This window comes from Colias philodice, chromosome 23 (genome assembly GCF_061535455.1).
Source record: "Colias philodice isolate Cphi_HAF_F1 chromosome 23, ilColPhil1 Martin Lab GWU primary, whole genome shotgun sequence".
Taxonomy (NCBI): Eukaryota; Metazoa; Arthropoda; class Insecta; order Lepidoptera; family Pieridae; genus Colias; species Colias philodice.
Window position 1 is genome coordinate 1,290,236 of NC_143108.1, and position 15,628 is coordinate 1,305,863.

General features: G+C 32.1%; 1 protein-coding gene across 1 annotated transcript in view; it reads right to left on the bottom strand.

Annotated features, from left to right (window-relative positions):
- Positions 1 to 6,257: 6,257 nt before the first annotated feature.
- LOC149477866 (octopamine receptor beta-2R) overlaps positions 6,258 to 15,628 on the bottom strand; it is a 50,516-nt gene continuing 41,145 nt past the window's right edge. The window contains exons 2-5 of the mRNA XM_089709788.1: positions 15,087 to 15,288; positions 12,698 to 12,871; positions 9,671 to 9,929; positions 6,258 to 7,165 (exon numbers count right to left, since the gene is read on the bottom strand). Of these exons, the coding sequence (XP_089565914.1) occupies positions 6,434 to 7,165; positions 9,671 to 9,929; positions 12,698 to 12,861 (1,155 nt within the window). The 5' untranslated portion in view covers positions 12,862 to 12,871; positions 15,087 to 15,288 and the 3' untranslated portion in view covers positions 6,258 to 6,433. The remainder of the gene's footprint in view (positions 7,166 to 9,670; positions 9,930 to 12,697; positions 12,872 to 15,086; positions 15,289 to 15,628) is intronic.

Here is a 15,628-nt window from a genome sequence, read left to right on the forward strand (position 1 = left end):
GTTTTAAAGATTTAAGCATACATAGGGACATAGGGACAGATAAAGCGACTTTGTTTTATAAATTATACTATGTTATAGTGATAGTGATTTCCACTGTGGGAAAGTGATGGTACTAGATGAAATAATATATGCTTTATAGCGCTGTCCTTGTTTCACACTGGAATTAATACTGCTTTAAGACATCATGGTAACACCCTGGGAGTATTTAGATCATTTAGATTCATAGACAGATAATCGTATAGACTATAGGTTAATGAAAATGTGTTTTAATTATTGTTTAAAATATGTATACTTACTTTTTAATAGGTACCTATAACTTAATTACGATTTTATAATATGTATGTATGTTTGTATGTACGTATATTTCTTTGATATTCTCTGTAGCGTAATATGCTTGAAGGAAGAAAGGAAGCTTGAGAGGTTTTATCCATCTTAATAATTGTGAGTTCTCTTTAATGAATTTTTTAATACAACCTTTAGGAGAATTGTTTTTGAAGTGAAACTTCTTTATGCGCATTGAGAGTAAAATTTCAAGGTCGCGTCATTGCAATACCGTCACATCATGGAGTAAGTCGACAATCTTGTCAAAGAAGTTTCACTTCTGACACGTGTACTCGGTACACAGCACTTTTTTTAATCAACGAATGTTTACTCCGAAATACAACTAATATACAAACTAAAAAAAATACTTATTATAAATGAAAAGCTGTCTAATCTATGAATCACACTACTTACATCGATTATAAATATACAATTACATATTGCTGTGATTTTTATTCTATAATTACTTAATAAGAGATTTAAAATTGTTAATACGAATTTATGTACAAGACAGTTACAGTAATAGTTTTAGGACATCTGCTTAGAAAGAAATAATTTAATAGATTTTTTTATGAAAATGTGGACTTTGGAGCAAAATAACTATCGTAGGTTAAAACTGACTAAATAATATTAAAATAAATAGCGTTTTAAATTACTAAAAATACAATTTTCTCTTGCTCTTGTAACACGAATTATAGGAACTAAGCAGATGTCCTTAAAACTACAAGAAGAAAGACAATATAGACAAAGAAGGGATGTCGCTATGAGCTATGGAGTTTTATTTGAAATACATTTACTTCCTTAGTAAGATTGCACAAGCTTGTTTTTAATTGCATGCGCAAATTATTTTTTTGTAGGAAATGTTTAGGCTTGCACAGTACACTATTAACTTTAATATTAAATGAAATTGTACGTTCTTTCTAGAACTTTTTTTTTTTTTATAATATATATAAGTCGGCAAACGAGCTTGCGCGTCACCGTACAGAAAGCGATGATTGGCGCCGCCCATGAACAACCACAGACTCTGGAGTGTTGTGGTTGCGTTGCCGGCCTTTGAGGGAGGAATACGCTCTCTTCTTGAAGTATTCTAAATTATAGTCCTTGGGAAATGCCGAATTTGGAAGGTCATTCCACAGAGGAGTAGTGCGCGGTAGGAAGTTCCTCCTAAAACGCACGGTGGAAGAACGCCAAGTATCGAGATGATGTGGGTGAAATTTGAGCTTGTGGCGTGCGCTTCGGTGGTGAAATTCGGCGGAAATGTCGCAGCAAAGTGGATAAATCAGCCGTTTTACTAATGGCCTAGGCTCTATATTAAACGGCGCCATTTAATTAACTTTTCTTACATAAGACTTGTCATTAATAGTTTAAACGATACGCAGTTTTTTAATTAGTGTTAAACTATGAATACGCCTAGATATCATTTAGGTCGGTAGTTAATATAAAGCTTTTAAATTAAGTGCCTAGGCAAGTAATAAAATGGAGGTTTACGCCAGTTGGCTGCGACAGAAATAAATTCGTTCGTATTAGAATCTAAGGCTTTCGCTTCAATGGAGTGAGACAATCGCCTTAGGCGACTTAGGTACCCGCGTCACGGATGATTCGTTCTTTTGAAATTGTTTGCTGGCTTTTTACCTATAAATAGACTATCTGGTAGATATTGGACTTTTTTTGTGTATCTGTCTGTAGGTAGTAATCATACGAATCTAAATGTCAGATATAAGTCGTTAAGTAGATATTTTAGTCCCAAAATCGAAATGTCATTGTGACATTTAAAGAATGAACCGCCATGTTGTTTTGGCGCCATTATTTTTTAACGAAACTATAGAATAAAGAAAGAGCCTTTAATTATGTTTGATATTTATAGTTTTGTTTAAAGTATAATGTGCAAGGCTTAATTTTAAACATTTCCCTATAAATTTGACACAAATTTTAGTAGCCTAGCTACTCATATAATCTCATTTTAAAGACGCTACTTTAGCTTTGTGATGTCAGACATAATAACAATTAAAACCAACTAAATATAATACTTGGACGGACTCAAATGAAAATTACAGAATTTACATAATAATATAGATACTATATTTTATATTTTTACAGGTTGAAAAAATACAATCTTATAGGTATACGAATTTACCACCCAATTTGGATAAAAATGATGCTTGAACGAAATCTATTTGAAAATTGCAATTTGCATGAGAAGCCGACTTGATGAAAGTCGATTTTTCATCCTATTAACTTAATAATACGTCTCATTTTTGCATTTTACGTGATTTATGAGAAAATTGGATGATGGCTCAGTGGGACGATAAATTAGATCTTAATATTTTCGAAGGTAACATTTGTAAACATTTTCATTGTAGATTTTTTTGTTCAAATGACACTTGAATAAATTATTGCTCATTTGTGTACATTTTATATAATGAAATAGGATAAAAATATAACTCTGACTGACCGTCTCAATTCACAATATTTATCAAGCATTTTATGAATTAATATTAATTATAATAATACTAAAAATAATAGTAATTTATATGGACAATATAATAATGACTCAATGTAAATTGAAAACTATCAAACTTTGTTTATTTTAAAATTAGCTAGTATATCACTCGTTTACATAAATTATTAACATTTTATTTTTAAATAATAACATTATGAAAAACATATAAATACAATTAATATTGCAACAACAACTAAACAATTAAACATACAATAAATAAATACAATTAATTGGTTAGCTTTTGGTAACTATAGTTATTTATTTAATTTATGACAAGGTTTTTTATAATTTCATAGTATGTTTGCAGTTCATAGAATAAGCACACAATTCAAAAGCTATGCGATAATTTTCTATCCAATTACAGGAAGGGAAGATATGACTTAGTAATATAAAGAACTCACAACCAGATATTATTACTTAATTTTTATTATAAGCCTCGGTTACACCGTATTACAATATGAACGTATTTTTAAGCTATTGCATAGCTTTTATCTCAGACGTTGAGCGCGGCGACCGAATGTAAAAATTCCGTTACGAAAAAACCTAACGCCCCCCACTCAAACCGGCACAGCGATGCTATGCAATAGCTTTACCGCGGCAGTCTCGAGTGCCACACGTATTTATTTTATCTACATAACTATGCCGAATCCTAAACCACGACTACTCACCTTATTCTATAATTAATTACCTTTTAAGGGCCGATTTTTCAATGCTTGGATAAAACTTATCCGTCCAATATACGATAATATTAAAATGTCACGTAAACTGTCAAATACGGGCAATTAGAATACCTACGTTTTTAAAATGGTAGTTTTACATTATTCGACGAATAAGTTTAAACCAAGCATTGAAAAATCAGCCCTAAATGAAATACAACACTCATTACTATTATGATACAATATTTGTGTATCAAATTCAATTGATATATTGCACACATTATATTTAAATACTTTATTTATAATCACGTATGAAAGAACTACGTATTTTGAGCATTAGATTAGGCTCCGTTCACACTGATAGTCAGAAAAGTGCCTTAACACTTGCGAATGTCTCGCAAATGTGTGTTTGTTTGTCCAAATTTCTAAGAAATACCTAGATGGAATTAATAGATAATAAAGAAAAGAATTGCAAAGTTATAAAGGAAAAGAAAGGAAGGAATAAGCCAAGATTCCAGTTGCTAAATACACAGTGTAAACACAGCTTAAGCTACTCGCTTTGCAGATTGTCAACCTTAAACTGAATCAATAGTTACTAGTCGTTAAGCACTGCTGTTTATACGAACACTAGCTTAAGTAGTAAATACTATACTTACTGCAGAAGCATCTGTGAAGCTTAAGTGGAAGGTTATTTAAACTAAGCTAGTTGCCTTAGTCGCTGTATTATTTTTAATAAGCTAATCAGTGTAGACATAGCTTAAGGCTAACTAAGGAACTTATACACTGGCAGAATTTCAAGTATTTATGCGTAGTAGTGACCACTTAACATCAGGTGGCTTCTACAATATCTATGCTATTAGCTGACTAACTATCAATGTGAACGCAGCCTTAGCGTCGATTATACCACGTTCTACGTAATACGGTGTAATGTACACGGGCCTTATCTATAATTTTAAGTCAAAACGACAGTCGCTATACACCTTTATATAGACACATAGGCTATGATACCAATTTAAAAATTCGTTAATAATTTTCTATAATAATTATTTCACTAATAATTTGAGTCTTAATTATTAAAAGGAAGACATTCAATTTACAACAACTATATCTGCTGTTTTTGCCATCAAATTATTGAATCAATTTACGTAACAATGTATTTTCGGTAGGTAGGTATTAGATAAATATGGGATATACACACATATGTAAAATAGTAATGGATGTCTTGGCAGAACTTGCCGCGTTAGCTAGTGGGAATACGAAACAGACGACTTTATTACCAAGAAGTTTGTAAAAGGGAAAGAGACCAAAAAATCCTTAGTCTTCTCAAACTACACAAAAAAATACCCAATTCTTAGTGTATTTTACACATAAAAAAAATTTTTATCCAGGATAAGTCATAAAAATGAATATTAATAGAAATTTTATAGAAGTGAAATTTTCAGTGAAATGAATCAACAGTTGAGCGAAAACTTCTAATGAGTAAATGGACAGTTGAGCGAAAACTTATAACGAAACATCTATTTTCGTGATTCTAATGTGATATATTCTTCAAATTTGATTTATTTTTAACACAGTTAAAGGAAAAACTTCATATTCTCTTCACATTCTAATTGTATTCTAATTGATATTTCTTATTTGATAGCAAAAACAGCAGCATCTATTAATTGAAATGTTAAGCGAAGTGATTATGGACATCGACAGACAGAATTACGAGAATTTAGGTTAAACATTGGTATTTATATTTGCCGATAGTGAAATTGTGAATCGGATGAAGTCTAGACGTACTAGAGAATTATGACGTCATAGATTTTCTTTCTGCCTTCAAAGGAGTTATTTTTTTCAAGCTAGAAGGTATTGAATATTGTTGTACATTTATATTATGTTGATTTCTTTTCGTAGCAGATATTTTGCCTTCTTCAATCAAATTATCATCGTAATATAGTTAGTTATTTATTAGTTCGTTATTCAATAGACTCACTGAGGTTTTAACAATATTTTTATACTTATTTTCATTCTTAAATAAGTGTAGTTTCATACTATGTAGATCGAGTCAAACAATTTCACCATCATCAAACATAAAACCGTATAAGTTAGTAATTTAAATATAACAATAATACATTACTCGATTAACACGACACCAAACACCAAAACCTAAGGAATCTGATAAAGTTAATAGTACATCAATTATTTTTAAAACCTTTCTATTGAAGCGTTGTGTCCCCATATTATCGTATCTTCCTATAATAACGATAAATCTAAATATTACGTACATACATTATCGATAATGGTTATATACAAAGCGCCTTCGGCTATAGACTAGATGTCGAGATTGTTTACAGCTTGTAACGTTCCAGTTACAAGCAATACTGTTCTGAAATAATTTCTACTTAGATGTACTTCGATACTACAATGTTAGCTATTTGATTTACTACAAGAGTTTGCAAATCTCAGTTCTTTTATTCTATAGTCTTCTAGATTCTATTTATCTACTTATTGCTTATTTTCTTCACTAAATTACAATACTAAACTAGCTTACGTATCTTTATTTGATCTTAACTTTGATGTAAATTTTTGGCCTTCATTTATTTTTGGGCATTCACTAACATTAGCTATACGTTCTACAGTATTTACAATTGTCTATGTGATACATGAATAAGAACATTCTAGGCTTTATGATTAAGGATATAAAACAGAGAATAGTATGCAATAAATTACAGATGAGTTCGTTTATATTCACTTACATCTATCTATTCACTATCACTATAATTTATAATCGTCACTAACGTCCTTAAATCTACATTAGAATATGAAAAATAATTTACTTCGAAACATAAGGAACTCGCACTTTTAAATTCACTAGTATAAAATATTTACATCACTGCTACTAAGTACACAATAATCATTCGTTGAAACACTAGGCCCGTCATACGGTCGAAACGTCAAAGTTAGGTGACACTCAAAGGGACGCTAGATCGGATTGTCTTCTAGAAGGAATTGGCACTCTCAGCTGACCTGAACCGCGTCGGTCTAATCTCTCTAACGCATCTGAGTCCATCGAATTCCGCCGGCAGAAACTGCAGAAGGCACACGCGAGCGTGTTCTTGAAAGCATTTCGGAAATCTCGATTGAAGTACGCGTAAATGATGGGATTCAATGCTGAATTGAAGTAACCAGTCCAGAACATGATCACAGTCAATACTTCGGGGTAAACACAGGTGTCACACAAGGAAGTGGACACGTAGAAGAGGAAGAACGGCAGCCAGCAGAGGATGAACGCTCCCATGATGATGCCTAACGTCCTTGCTGCTTTGTGTTCCCTCTTCATTTTAAGGATATTCCTATCTTTGGTTGGTGTGGTTGCGTTGATATGTAAAGCACCGTTCTTGTCACCTACTTCTCTGGAATGCCGATGCATTAGCATGGCGTTGCCTGCTCTAGCGTGCAGCGCTTTTTCTTGGCGGTTTGCCTCTTTGAATATAGCGAGGTAGGTGAATATCATGATGGTGCAGGGTATCCAGAAGGATATGGAGCTGGATATCACAGCGTACGGCTTGTTGACTTTGAACTCGCATTGGTTTTGCACTCGGTTCCGTATGAATTCGCTGGTGGTGTACCAGCCCATGAATATTGGTGCGTAAGATATTGTTATAGGGCTCAGCCAGGTCGCTGCTAACATTACGAACGCCATCTGAAAAATAATGTTTAGTTAGAGCCTTTTATAATGTTGATATTAAAGCAGGATTATTGTCACTTAAAATTGTTTTCGCCTTAGTTAATCACCTAACATAAACGTCAAAGATCGGAAGGAAAAAGCTTGGAAATAGACAAACAAAATTGCATTGTACTAGAAACCCTGTAAAATAAAATAAAACCCTCAGATTAAAAAAAAAATATATATATATATATATATATATATATATATATATATATATATATATTATAACTACCACCTACCTATTAGTATTAATTATTTTTATAAAAGCATTATCATACATGTTATTAATATAGAGCGTAAAGTCTATGGTGAATACGGCCGCAATTATCATTTAGAAAATACAACCCACATAATTATTATCTTGCTTTGTTCACAAATCATTATTTTTATGACAATAACAGAGACTCGCGTCAGCTCATTTACCTTCCCATTAGACCCTACAAGAATTTTGTATGTTATGAGTTACAAAACGTCTTTTGTTCATTTGTATTCATACATAAATTGGGTAGCCCGATACACAGGCTAAAAAAATTCAGACCTTATCAAAAATTACCCATTGAAACATCATATTATATTAACTAGAATTACAAAGACTATTGTTCAAAATGTCCATGTTTTCATAAATCAGAATATGTGTATAAAAAACCGTATAAAAATGGTATAATCCGCCAACCGATTCCTGTAAAGAACTACGTAAAATTCTCGAAACTTCTAGAACTTTTTTCAGACATGACGAAATGAAATTCATACGAGAACGTTCTAGAATTTTTGCATGGGAATTTTAATTGCGTTTTTAATTTGAATAATCCTGTTTGCTTGATTTTGAACCTTAGGGAAGTGATATAGGGCTTTATTTGTGTTGTATTGAATACACATGTGAAGTTTCTAGGTTGCTCTCACGTAAAAATGGTAATATGTTGAGTATTTGGTTTATTAGATTAGAGGATAAAAATAATAAAGATTAACAATATCTTTCTAGTCTAGTGGAAAATAAAGTTATCTTTGTACTAGATATTTGATATTTTGGAAGAAAACAGTCAACTATATTTATTTATTTATATTTGTTTTTGTTTTTATAAGACTTAGGGCTGATTTTTCAATCCTTGGTTAAAACTAATTCATCGAATAACGTATTAGACTACCATTTCAAAAATATATTCTAATTGTCCGTATTTGTCAGTTTCCAGATGACATTTTAAAATGTTCGTATAATACTTTATTGGACGAATAAATTTTAACCAAGCATTGAAAAATCGGCGCTTATTCAAAAATATGAAACCAATTTAAATTCTTGGAATACGCTAAAAACAAAAAGTTGTTAATTCGATAAAGATAATTTAAAGCGAAGTTTAGAATAGAACAAACTTTCTTAATCGCATAAACGAAGCGTTATGGTTTAACATTAACTTGAGATTTGAAAAGATAAACATTATCAAATTAACTGAAGATCTCTTAATATTCTGTTGATCCCATGGCTTAAATATATTAATTATCATCACGTTAAAAGCTTTTTGATGTAAAATTTGATAACTGCGGTAAATGGACTTTGATTTACTTTGAAGAAAACCTTTGAAGTAACATCAAAACTGTATGCTAAAGAGTGTTAACAAAAATACAGAAATTCAATTTTTAATATTGACTTGAATTCCATGAAATGTAATAATTTAAGAGTTCAATGTTTTTAGAATTTCTAGCAGATGTTTATTTGAATGATTAAGTAATAAATCAATTAAAAAAACAATATAAGAAGAGTGCATTTTTAATACATCATTGTAGACATTATCTTAATCTTAATCTTAATCTTAATACTATTATAAAGGCGAAAGTTTGTAAGAATGTATGGATGTATGGATGTATGGATGTATGGATGTTTGTTACTCTTTCACGTAAAAACTACTGAACCGATTACAATGAAATTTAGCACACATATAGAGGGTAACTTGGATTAACACATAGGATAGGTTTTGTCCCGAAAATCCCACGGGAACGGGAACTATGCGGGTTTTCCTTTGAAAACGCGGGCGAAGCCGCGGGCGGAAATCTAGTTAGGTATATTTTTAATACATCATAGTTAAAATCAAACTCAAACATTTATTTATTCAATTATACTCATCTAGAAGCACTTTTGAATCGTCAAATATTATGTAACTTCTAATATTATAGATTAGATTAATACTTAAGCATTCGATTTTGTCTATAAAATAAGAACAAGCCTCTCACCCTTTCATCTGACCGCCTCCTTGGTACAGTGGTTGACGCGTGAGCGTAGCACCGAGGGGTCCTGGGTTCGATTCCCGGTGGAGACGAAGAAAAAAAAATGTCGGTCTGGTAGGACACAGAAGGCTGATCACATGAGGGGTAGATGTATAATGCATCTGCCCCTTACCCCACTAGGGGACATGGGACTTCACACTACTCTCACCCTTTCATCTAATACTTTCATACTCTATAATTAAAAGAAAACAGAATCTAGCTCACCTTTTTCGTCATCTTAATAGGATACTTCAGAGGCTTAACAATCGCGTAATATCTATCCACAGATATACAGCACAGATGCAAAATTGATGTAGACGTGAAGTAGACATCAGATGAGTTCCATAGATCACATATAACTGTGCCAAATATCCATTCGTTGTAGAATTGAACGCTAAAGTTGAACGGCATCACCACCATTGCTACAAGGATGTCAGCGAACGCCAGGGACACGACGAAGTAGTTCGTGATGACACGTAGTTTCCTGGAAAGAAAAAGTGTTGATAATCCTTCTCTATAATTATATATAAAAAATCGTGTGTGTCGAGCACACGTGTCAGAAGTGAAACTTCTTTGGCAAGATTTAAAGATGCCAAAATCGTAGTCTTACTCCATCACGTGACGGTATAGAAATTTAACTCTGCGCCTAAAGAAATTTCACTTCATAAACACGCTTTTAATAAGAGAAAATCAGGTTAAAATTGTAGTGTCATCGATCCTTGAGTACACATTGTTTGAATTAAATCTGACCGTTTGTAAAAGATTATGAACAAGTTTTGGATACTTATTCTTTCTAATTTGTCTTAAAAAATAACTGAGTAGTTTACATGATAAATTTATTAGCTTTGTAAGAAAACACCTGCTATAATAATTATTGTCACTTGCACCAGAAGATAATATTTTACTAAGTATTTTACTTTAAAATAAATACAATTAAGTTTGACGTCAATATTTAAAAGAATATAAAACCTTAGTAGAGTCAGTAATTTTTTAAAATTATAATTGACTGTTGACATTCAGGAAAACGTCCCCGGGGCATTTCGGTCGTCCGCGTCATTAAAATTATAAATAATAATGAGTTACGTCTTGTTTGTATGAATATTATGTTTATTATGGCTGCATTGGAAATATTGTGTGGATTTTTATTAATATTAATTATTATTAATGTTAGTTGAGTTAATAAATTGATATTAATGTCAGTTGAGATACTTTTAATAAAGGTAGTGATAATATTTAAGACACGTGATTCCTTTCGTTATTTTTGCATTGAAAATAAACCGCCTTTTTTGTTTCTAAAAAACCTTCGAAGCTAAATAGCTTAGCTTAGCAGTGCAGCTAATAGCTTATAGCAAATGCTATACTATAAAATAATGCGAAGAAACATATTCATAAAATAACAAACAAATTTATTAAATAGTAAAAAAAAATTAATCAATTTTCCTCCCAGGCATTAAGTACAAACATTAAGTACAACAAACAATCATATCTGTATAATACTCAAATAGACATACTAGTTGAGAAATCAGACACTGTTACCGGTTTCCGGATGTATGCACTGGATGGTTAGACAGAACTTCTGACTGTTTGAGACTAAAACTTTCTAGAATCTACGTAGATCAAAGACGTAATAAGTATATGCTACCCTACTATTTCCTTGCTCAAATTTGTAAAGTGGCACTAGTTCGATTTCAATTACGATCTAAACTTTTTAAATAATTGAAATCGTATTTGACGAGTTTATATGTAGCTTTCCACCCGCGGCTTCGTCCGCTTTGTCTAAAACTTAACAAATGACATTCTAAAATCTTCCTCGAGAACCACTCTCTCTATTAAAAAAAACTGTATCAAAATCTGTTGCGTCGTTCTAAAGATTTAAACATAGGTTTATAGGGACGGACAGATAGCTAGAGCGACTTTGTTTTATACTATGTAGTGATGTAGAGCACGTATTTTTTACAATAAAAGTAGCTTAAGACAAAACCTATTAGGAAAATATTACAATTTTACGCGTAAGATTTCAAAATATAAAAATACAAAAAGGTCGGCCTGATTAAAATGGCAGGAACTGAGAGACTCAGATCGTTTTGGAATCTATAAGGAGATAAAATTTGTATATTGATGACTAGAACAACTAAGTTTCAATAATACATGTTTATGTAACACAGTTAATAAAAGTGACATCAATTCTTTTGTATTATGCTGATTATATGCATTGTCTCTCATAGAATACAAATGTTTGATCATTGACCACAAAATCAGAAACAGGATCTGATACCAAATGCTATTGACGCACACATTAACTATGATGACAGTGTTCACCGCAATTGACCTCTCTAGGTATTGTATTACGGACTTTAATTTATCGTCACTACTAGCTATCTTCCCGTGGTTTTGCCCGCTACGTCCAAAACTTAACATTAGGTATGTACGATTCCTTCCTCGAGAACTACTAAAATCGCATCAAAATACGTTGCGTGGTTTTACCTCAACATACATAAGGACAGACAGGTGTACGGACTTTGTTGTTGCAAACTTGAATCTACATCGATAAAAATTGACTTAATAACTGATACACTGACGCAAGGAAAACTAGTAAGATTAGAACATTTTGCACCATGTTTTCTAGGGATGACTATCATATTATATGGACACGAATTTATATTATGACTCAGCCAATTTAAAAGGTAAATCGATAAAATCTTTTTCGCCGTGAAGTGAGTGAGTTACCATATTTATAAACATCAATATGAAAAGATAAACAATATCATCCGAGTAACGTAATTTCAGCAATTTAGGAAAATAATTTATGCTTTATTTTGTTGCAATGTATATTAAATAACTCAATTAATAATGCATAGCTATTATTGAAAACTTTTATGAATTTCAACGAATTATAAAGTTTAAATACTCATAAATTAAATATTGAGATCCTATAAACAGTTATAACATCTTACATATATTTTGACCAACGTCTTTCCTACCATGGTGACACGTCTTAACCACCGTCATCAATTATCAAAGCTGTCTATTCTTCTAAGCTATTAAATATAATCTCAAACATACCTATAAATTTATAAAGAATGGAAAATAATTCGATCACGAGGCGGGACACGAACCCGCATCCCTTCACGCCAATCCGGGGCAGATGCCTGACCAACTTAGCCACTCGTGACCCTTTGCCAATTTTTTGTATTCTTTATAAAATATTTATAAAGCATTTGAATGTCATTAAACCAAAAATATCAAACCAACCTGTGCCTCATAACACTGACAATAACGAGCAGGTTGCCCAGCACCGCCATGATCACGATGAGAAGCAGCACCGCGGTCCTTATCTTGAACAGCACGGAGTCCGTCCATTCTTCGTCCCTTGACGTCCCGTTGGTCACATTGCGTGTTACGTTTACTTGATCCATATGGTATAGCCTGGGAAAAATATATTTATAATAATACCCTTATTATAGACTAGCTGTGCACCGCGGTTTTACTCGCAGTACTTCGCTCCTGTTGGTCTTAGCGTGATTATATATAGTCTTCCTCGATAAATGGGCTATCTAATGCTGAAAGAATTTTTCAAATCGGACCAGTTGTTCCTGAGATTAGAGCGTTCAAACAAACAAACTCTTCAGCTTTATAATATTAGTAGAGATTGGAGATTGTTTAAAATAATGAAGTCAGAGTACCTAATTATATTAACTGTAAATTAGCGATTATTACTATCGTAACTAATGTTATAAATGCAAAAGTCTGTGTGTCTGTCTCCTCTTCAGGCTTTGTTACAGAAACAGCTTGAGAGCTGGGAAATGCCATAGGATAGGTTGTATCCCGGGTATCCCACGGGAACGGGAACAATGCGGGTTTTTTTGAAGGGCAAAGCCGCGCGCAGAAAGAAACTCATCAGTTATCTCGTTTCCTTGGTATAAATTTTATTTAAAAAAATTAAAAAATATATTTCTTTGTGTTTATTTACTGTCTTTGTAATTGAAATATTCATGTTCATTTGCAACATGTGTACGCAAGTGACATGCATTTAATGAAAGTGGACAGAAAACAACATTTTTGATGGACTTTTTCATTATTATTTATGGTTATGTCCACACAAAAACACTAACAGCATGAATATAGCTCAATTTAACGTAACAGGTTTCCACACAATTTATATTTTAGAGATCTGATTCTGTAAAAAAATGTAAAATTCAAAATTCAGTTTATCATAGGCGAAGTATTTTCATTTTGTTTGAGTAAGATAATTTCATCAAGGTATAATTATTATGTTCCGATAGGTATTTGCCCAGATAAATAAATTTGAGAAAATTGGTATAAAATATTTCAAAAAAAATCCTATAGCTACAACATATTTTAAACTTTTCGAGTAGGTAAATGAACTTATTAAAGAATTCATAAAGTAAGTTCAGTTGTTTCAGTATTTCGTTTAATAACTGTATGACAATTGTAATGTTATACTAGCGGTCCTCCCCGGCTTCGCCCGTGGTACATATGAAAAATAGATGTTGGCCGATTCTCAGACTTACCCGATATGCACAGATAATTTCATGAGAATCGGTCCACCCGTTTCGGAGGAGTATGCAGACTAACATTGTGACACGAGAATTTTATATATAAGAAGATTGTACCCAATATAGAATAATTACATATTATTAATTAAACTGAATGTTGTCAGTACATTAAACCGTATTCATTTGGACGATTGTTACTGAAATATTATGTGAATTTCGAACTAATCAGTTTATAATATTTGCATTTAACATTGAACTTAAATATACATACGATTTGATGATACGAGACGTTAGACGTTTTGATATACGCAATATTAATATATTTATGAACTAGCTTAGCGTTGTAAAAGGTATTTTACTTTCCGGTAATTATTATATCTTTTTTCTAAACAATTTTATCTATTGCTACGTTGCAGCATTAAGAAAAGACAACCTAAAACTGTATTAACTGCCACCTAGCATCTGTAAATATCATATTTAGGTACATACAGATGTACCTAAATATGCTAAATAGTTTGGAAAATCCAAAAGTGCACGCCTCATAATTTTTTTTAATAATTATTTATTAATTATTATTTTTGTTTATTTAATAACAATTAAACCACATCGAATCAGACCCTGAAAAATGAAAGGGTTCATTCCTTAGCATACTCAAGCGTAAGAGAAAAAAAAAGACTCGATTAGTAAAGTATTTCGGTCGCTATCGTGTTAACAAGAAAATCCTCCGCACATACAGACACACGGACGTCCAAGACAGAACTTTTTTAAACTGTTTTTTAACTAGTTTAAATAACAAAAATGACATCAAAAATATCATGAATGTTAAAATTAAAAATAGTGTTTTTTCTTAATATGTGTGTGTATGTATTATCTTACAAGTGCAATGTATGATACATAAAGACATTTTAAGTTTGAAAAATCAGATGTTTTGCGCGAAGTGACAGTAGTACCCACCTCAACGCTTCGCTTATGAGGCGTGCAATAAGCTTATGGTTTATAAGCGGGCGAAACCGCGTGCGGTAAGCTATTTTATATAATAAAAATGATTCACTAAAGATGTTGCTAAGCGTAAAATTCGACAATACCAATGGCGGTTGTACCAACATATAAAAACAATTTTATACCTTTATCTCTCACGCTTAACGTTTGTCACGGTAGCCTCTGCCTGAATATCGAAGACCTGAATCGCCACCATAATTATATTCTCCACCAATCAGAAATCAGCAATGGTTCTCTTTTTCTTTCTCACTCTTTCTGTTTTTGTTTCGACGATCCGTTTACACATTTTCGGTTATATGGTCTTCATTTTTGACGATCGTGGTTTATCTGGAACAACATAAATTTTCATGAATGTAGATAACAATTGTAATAATCTTATATATAAAAATGAATCGCAAAATGTGTCGGTAAGCGCATAACTCGAGAACGGCTGAACCGATTTCGATAATTCTTTTTTTATTATATTCCTGGAAGTACGAGGATGGTTCTTATGTAGAGAAAACGTAAACATGTACCACGGGCGAAGCCGGGGCGGACCGCTAGTAATAGTAATAAACACTTTATTGTACAATGCACAGATATAAAAATACAATAACATACAAAATGAATCTTCACCGTACAAATTGGCGGCCTAATATTATGTTGAAAATAAATTTCTGTTTGAGAG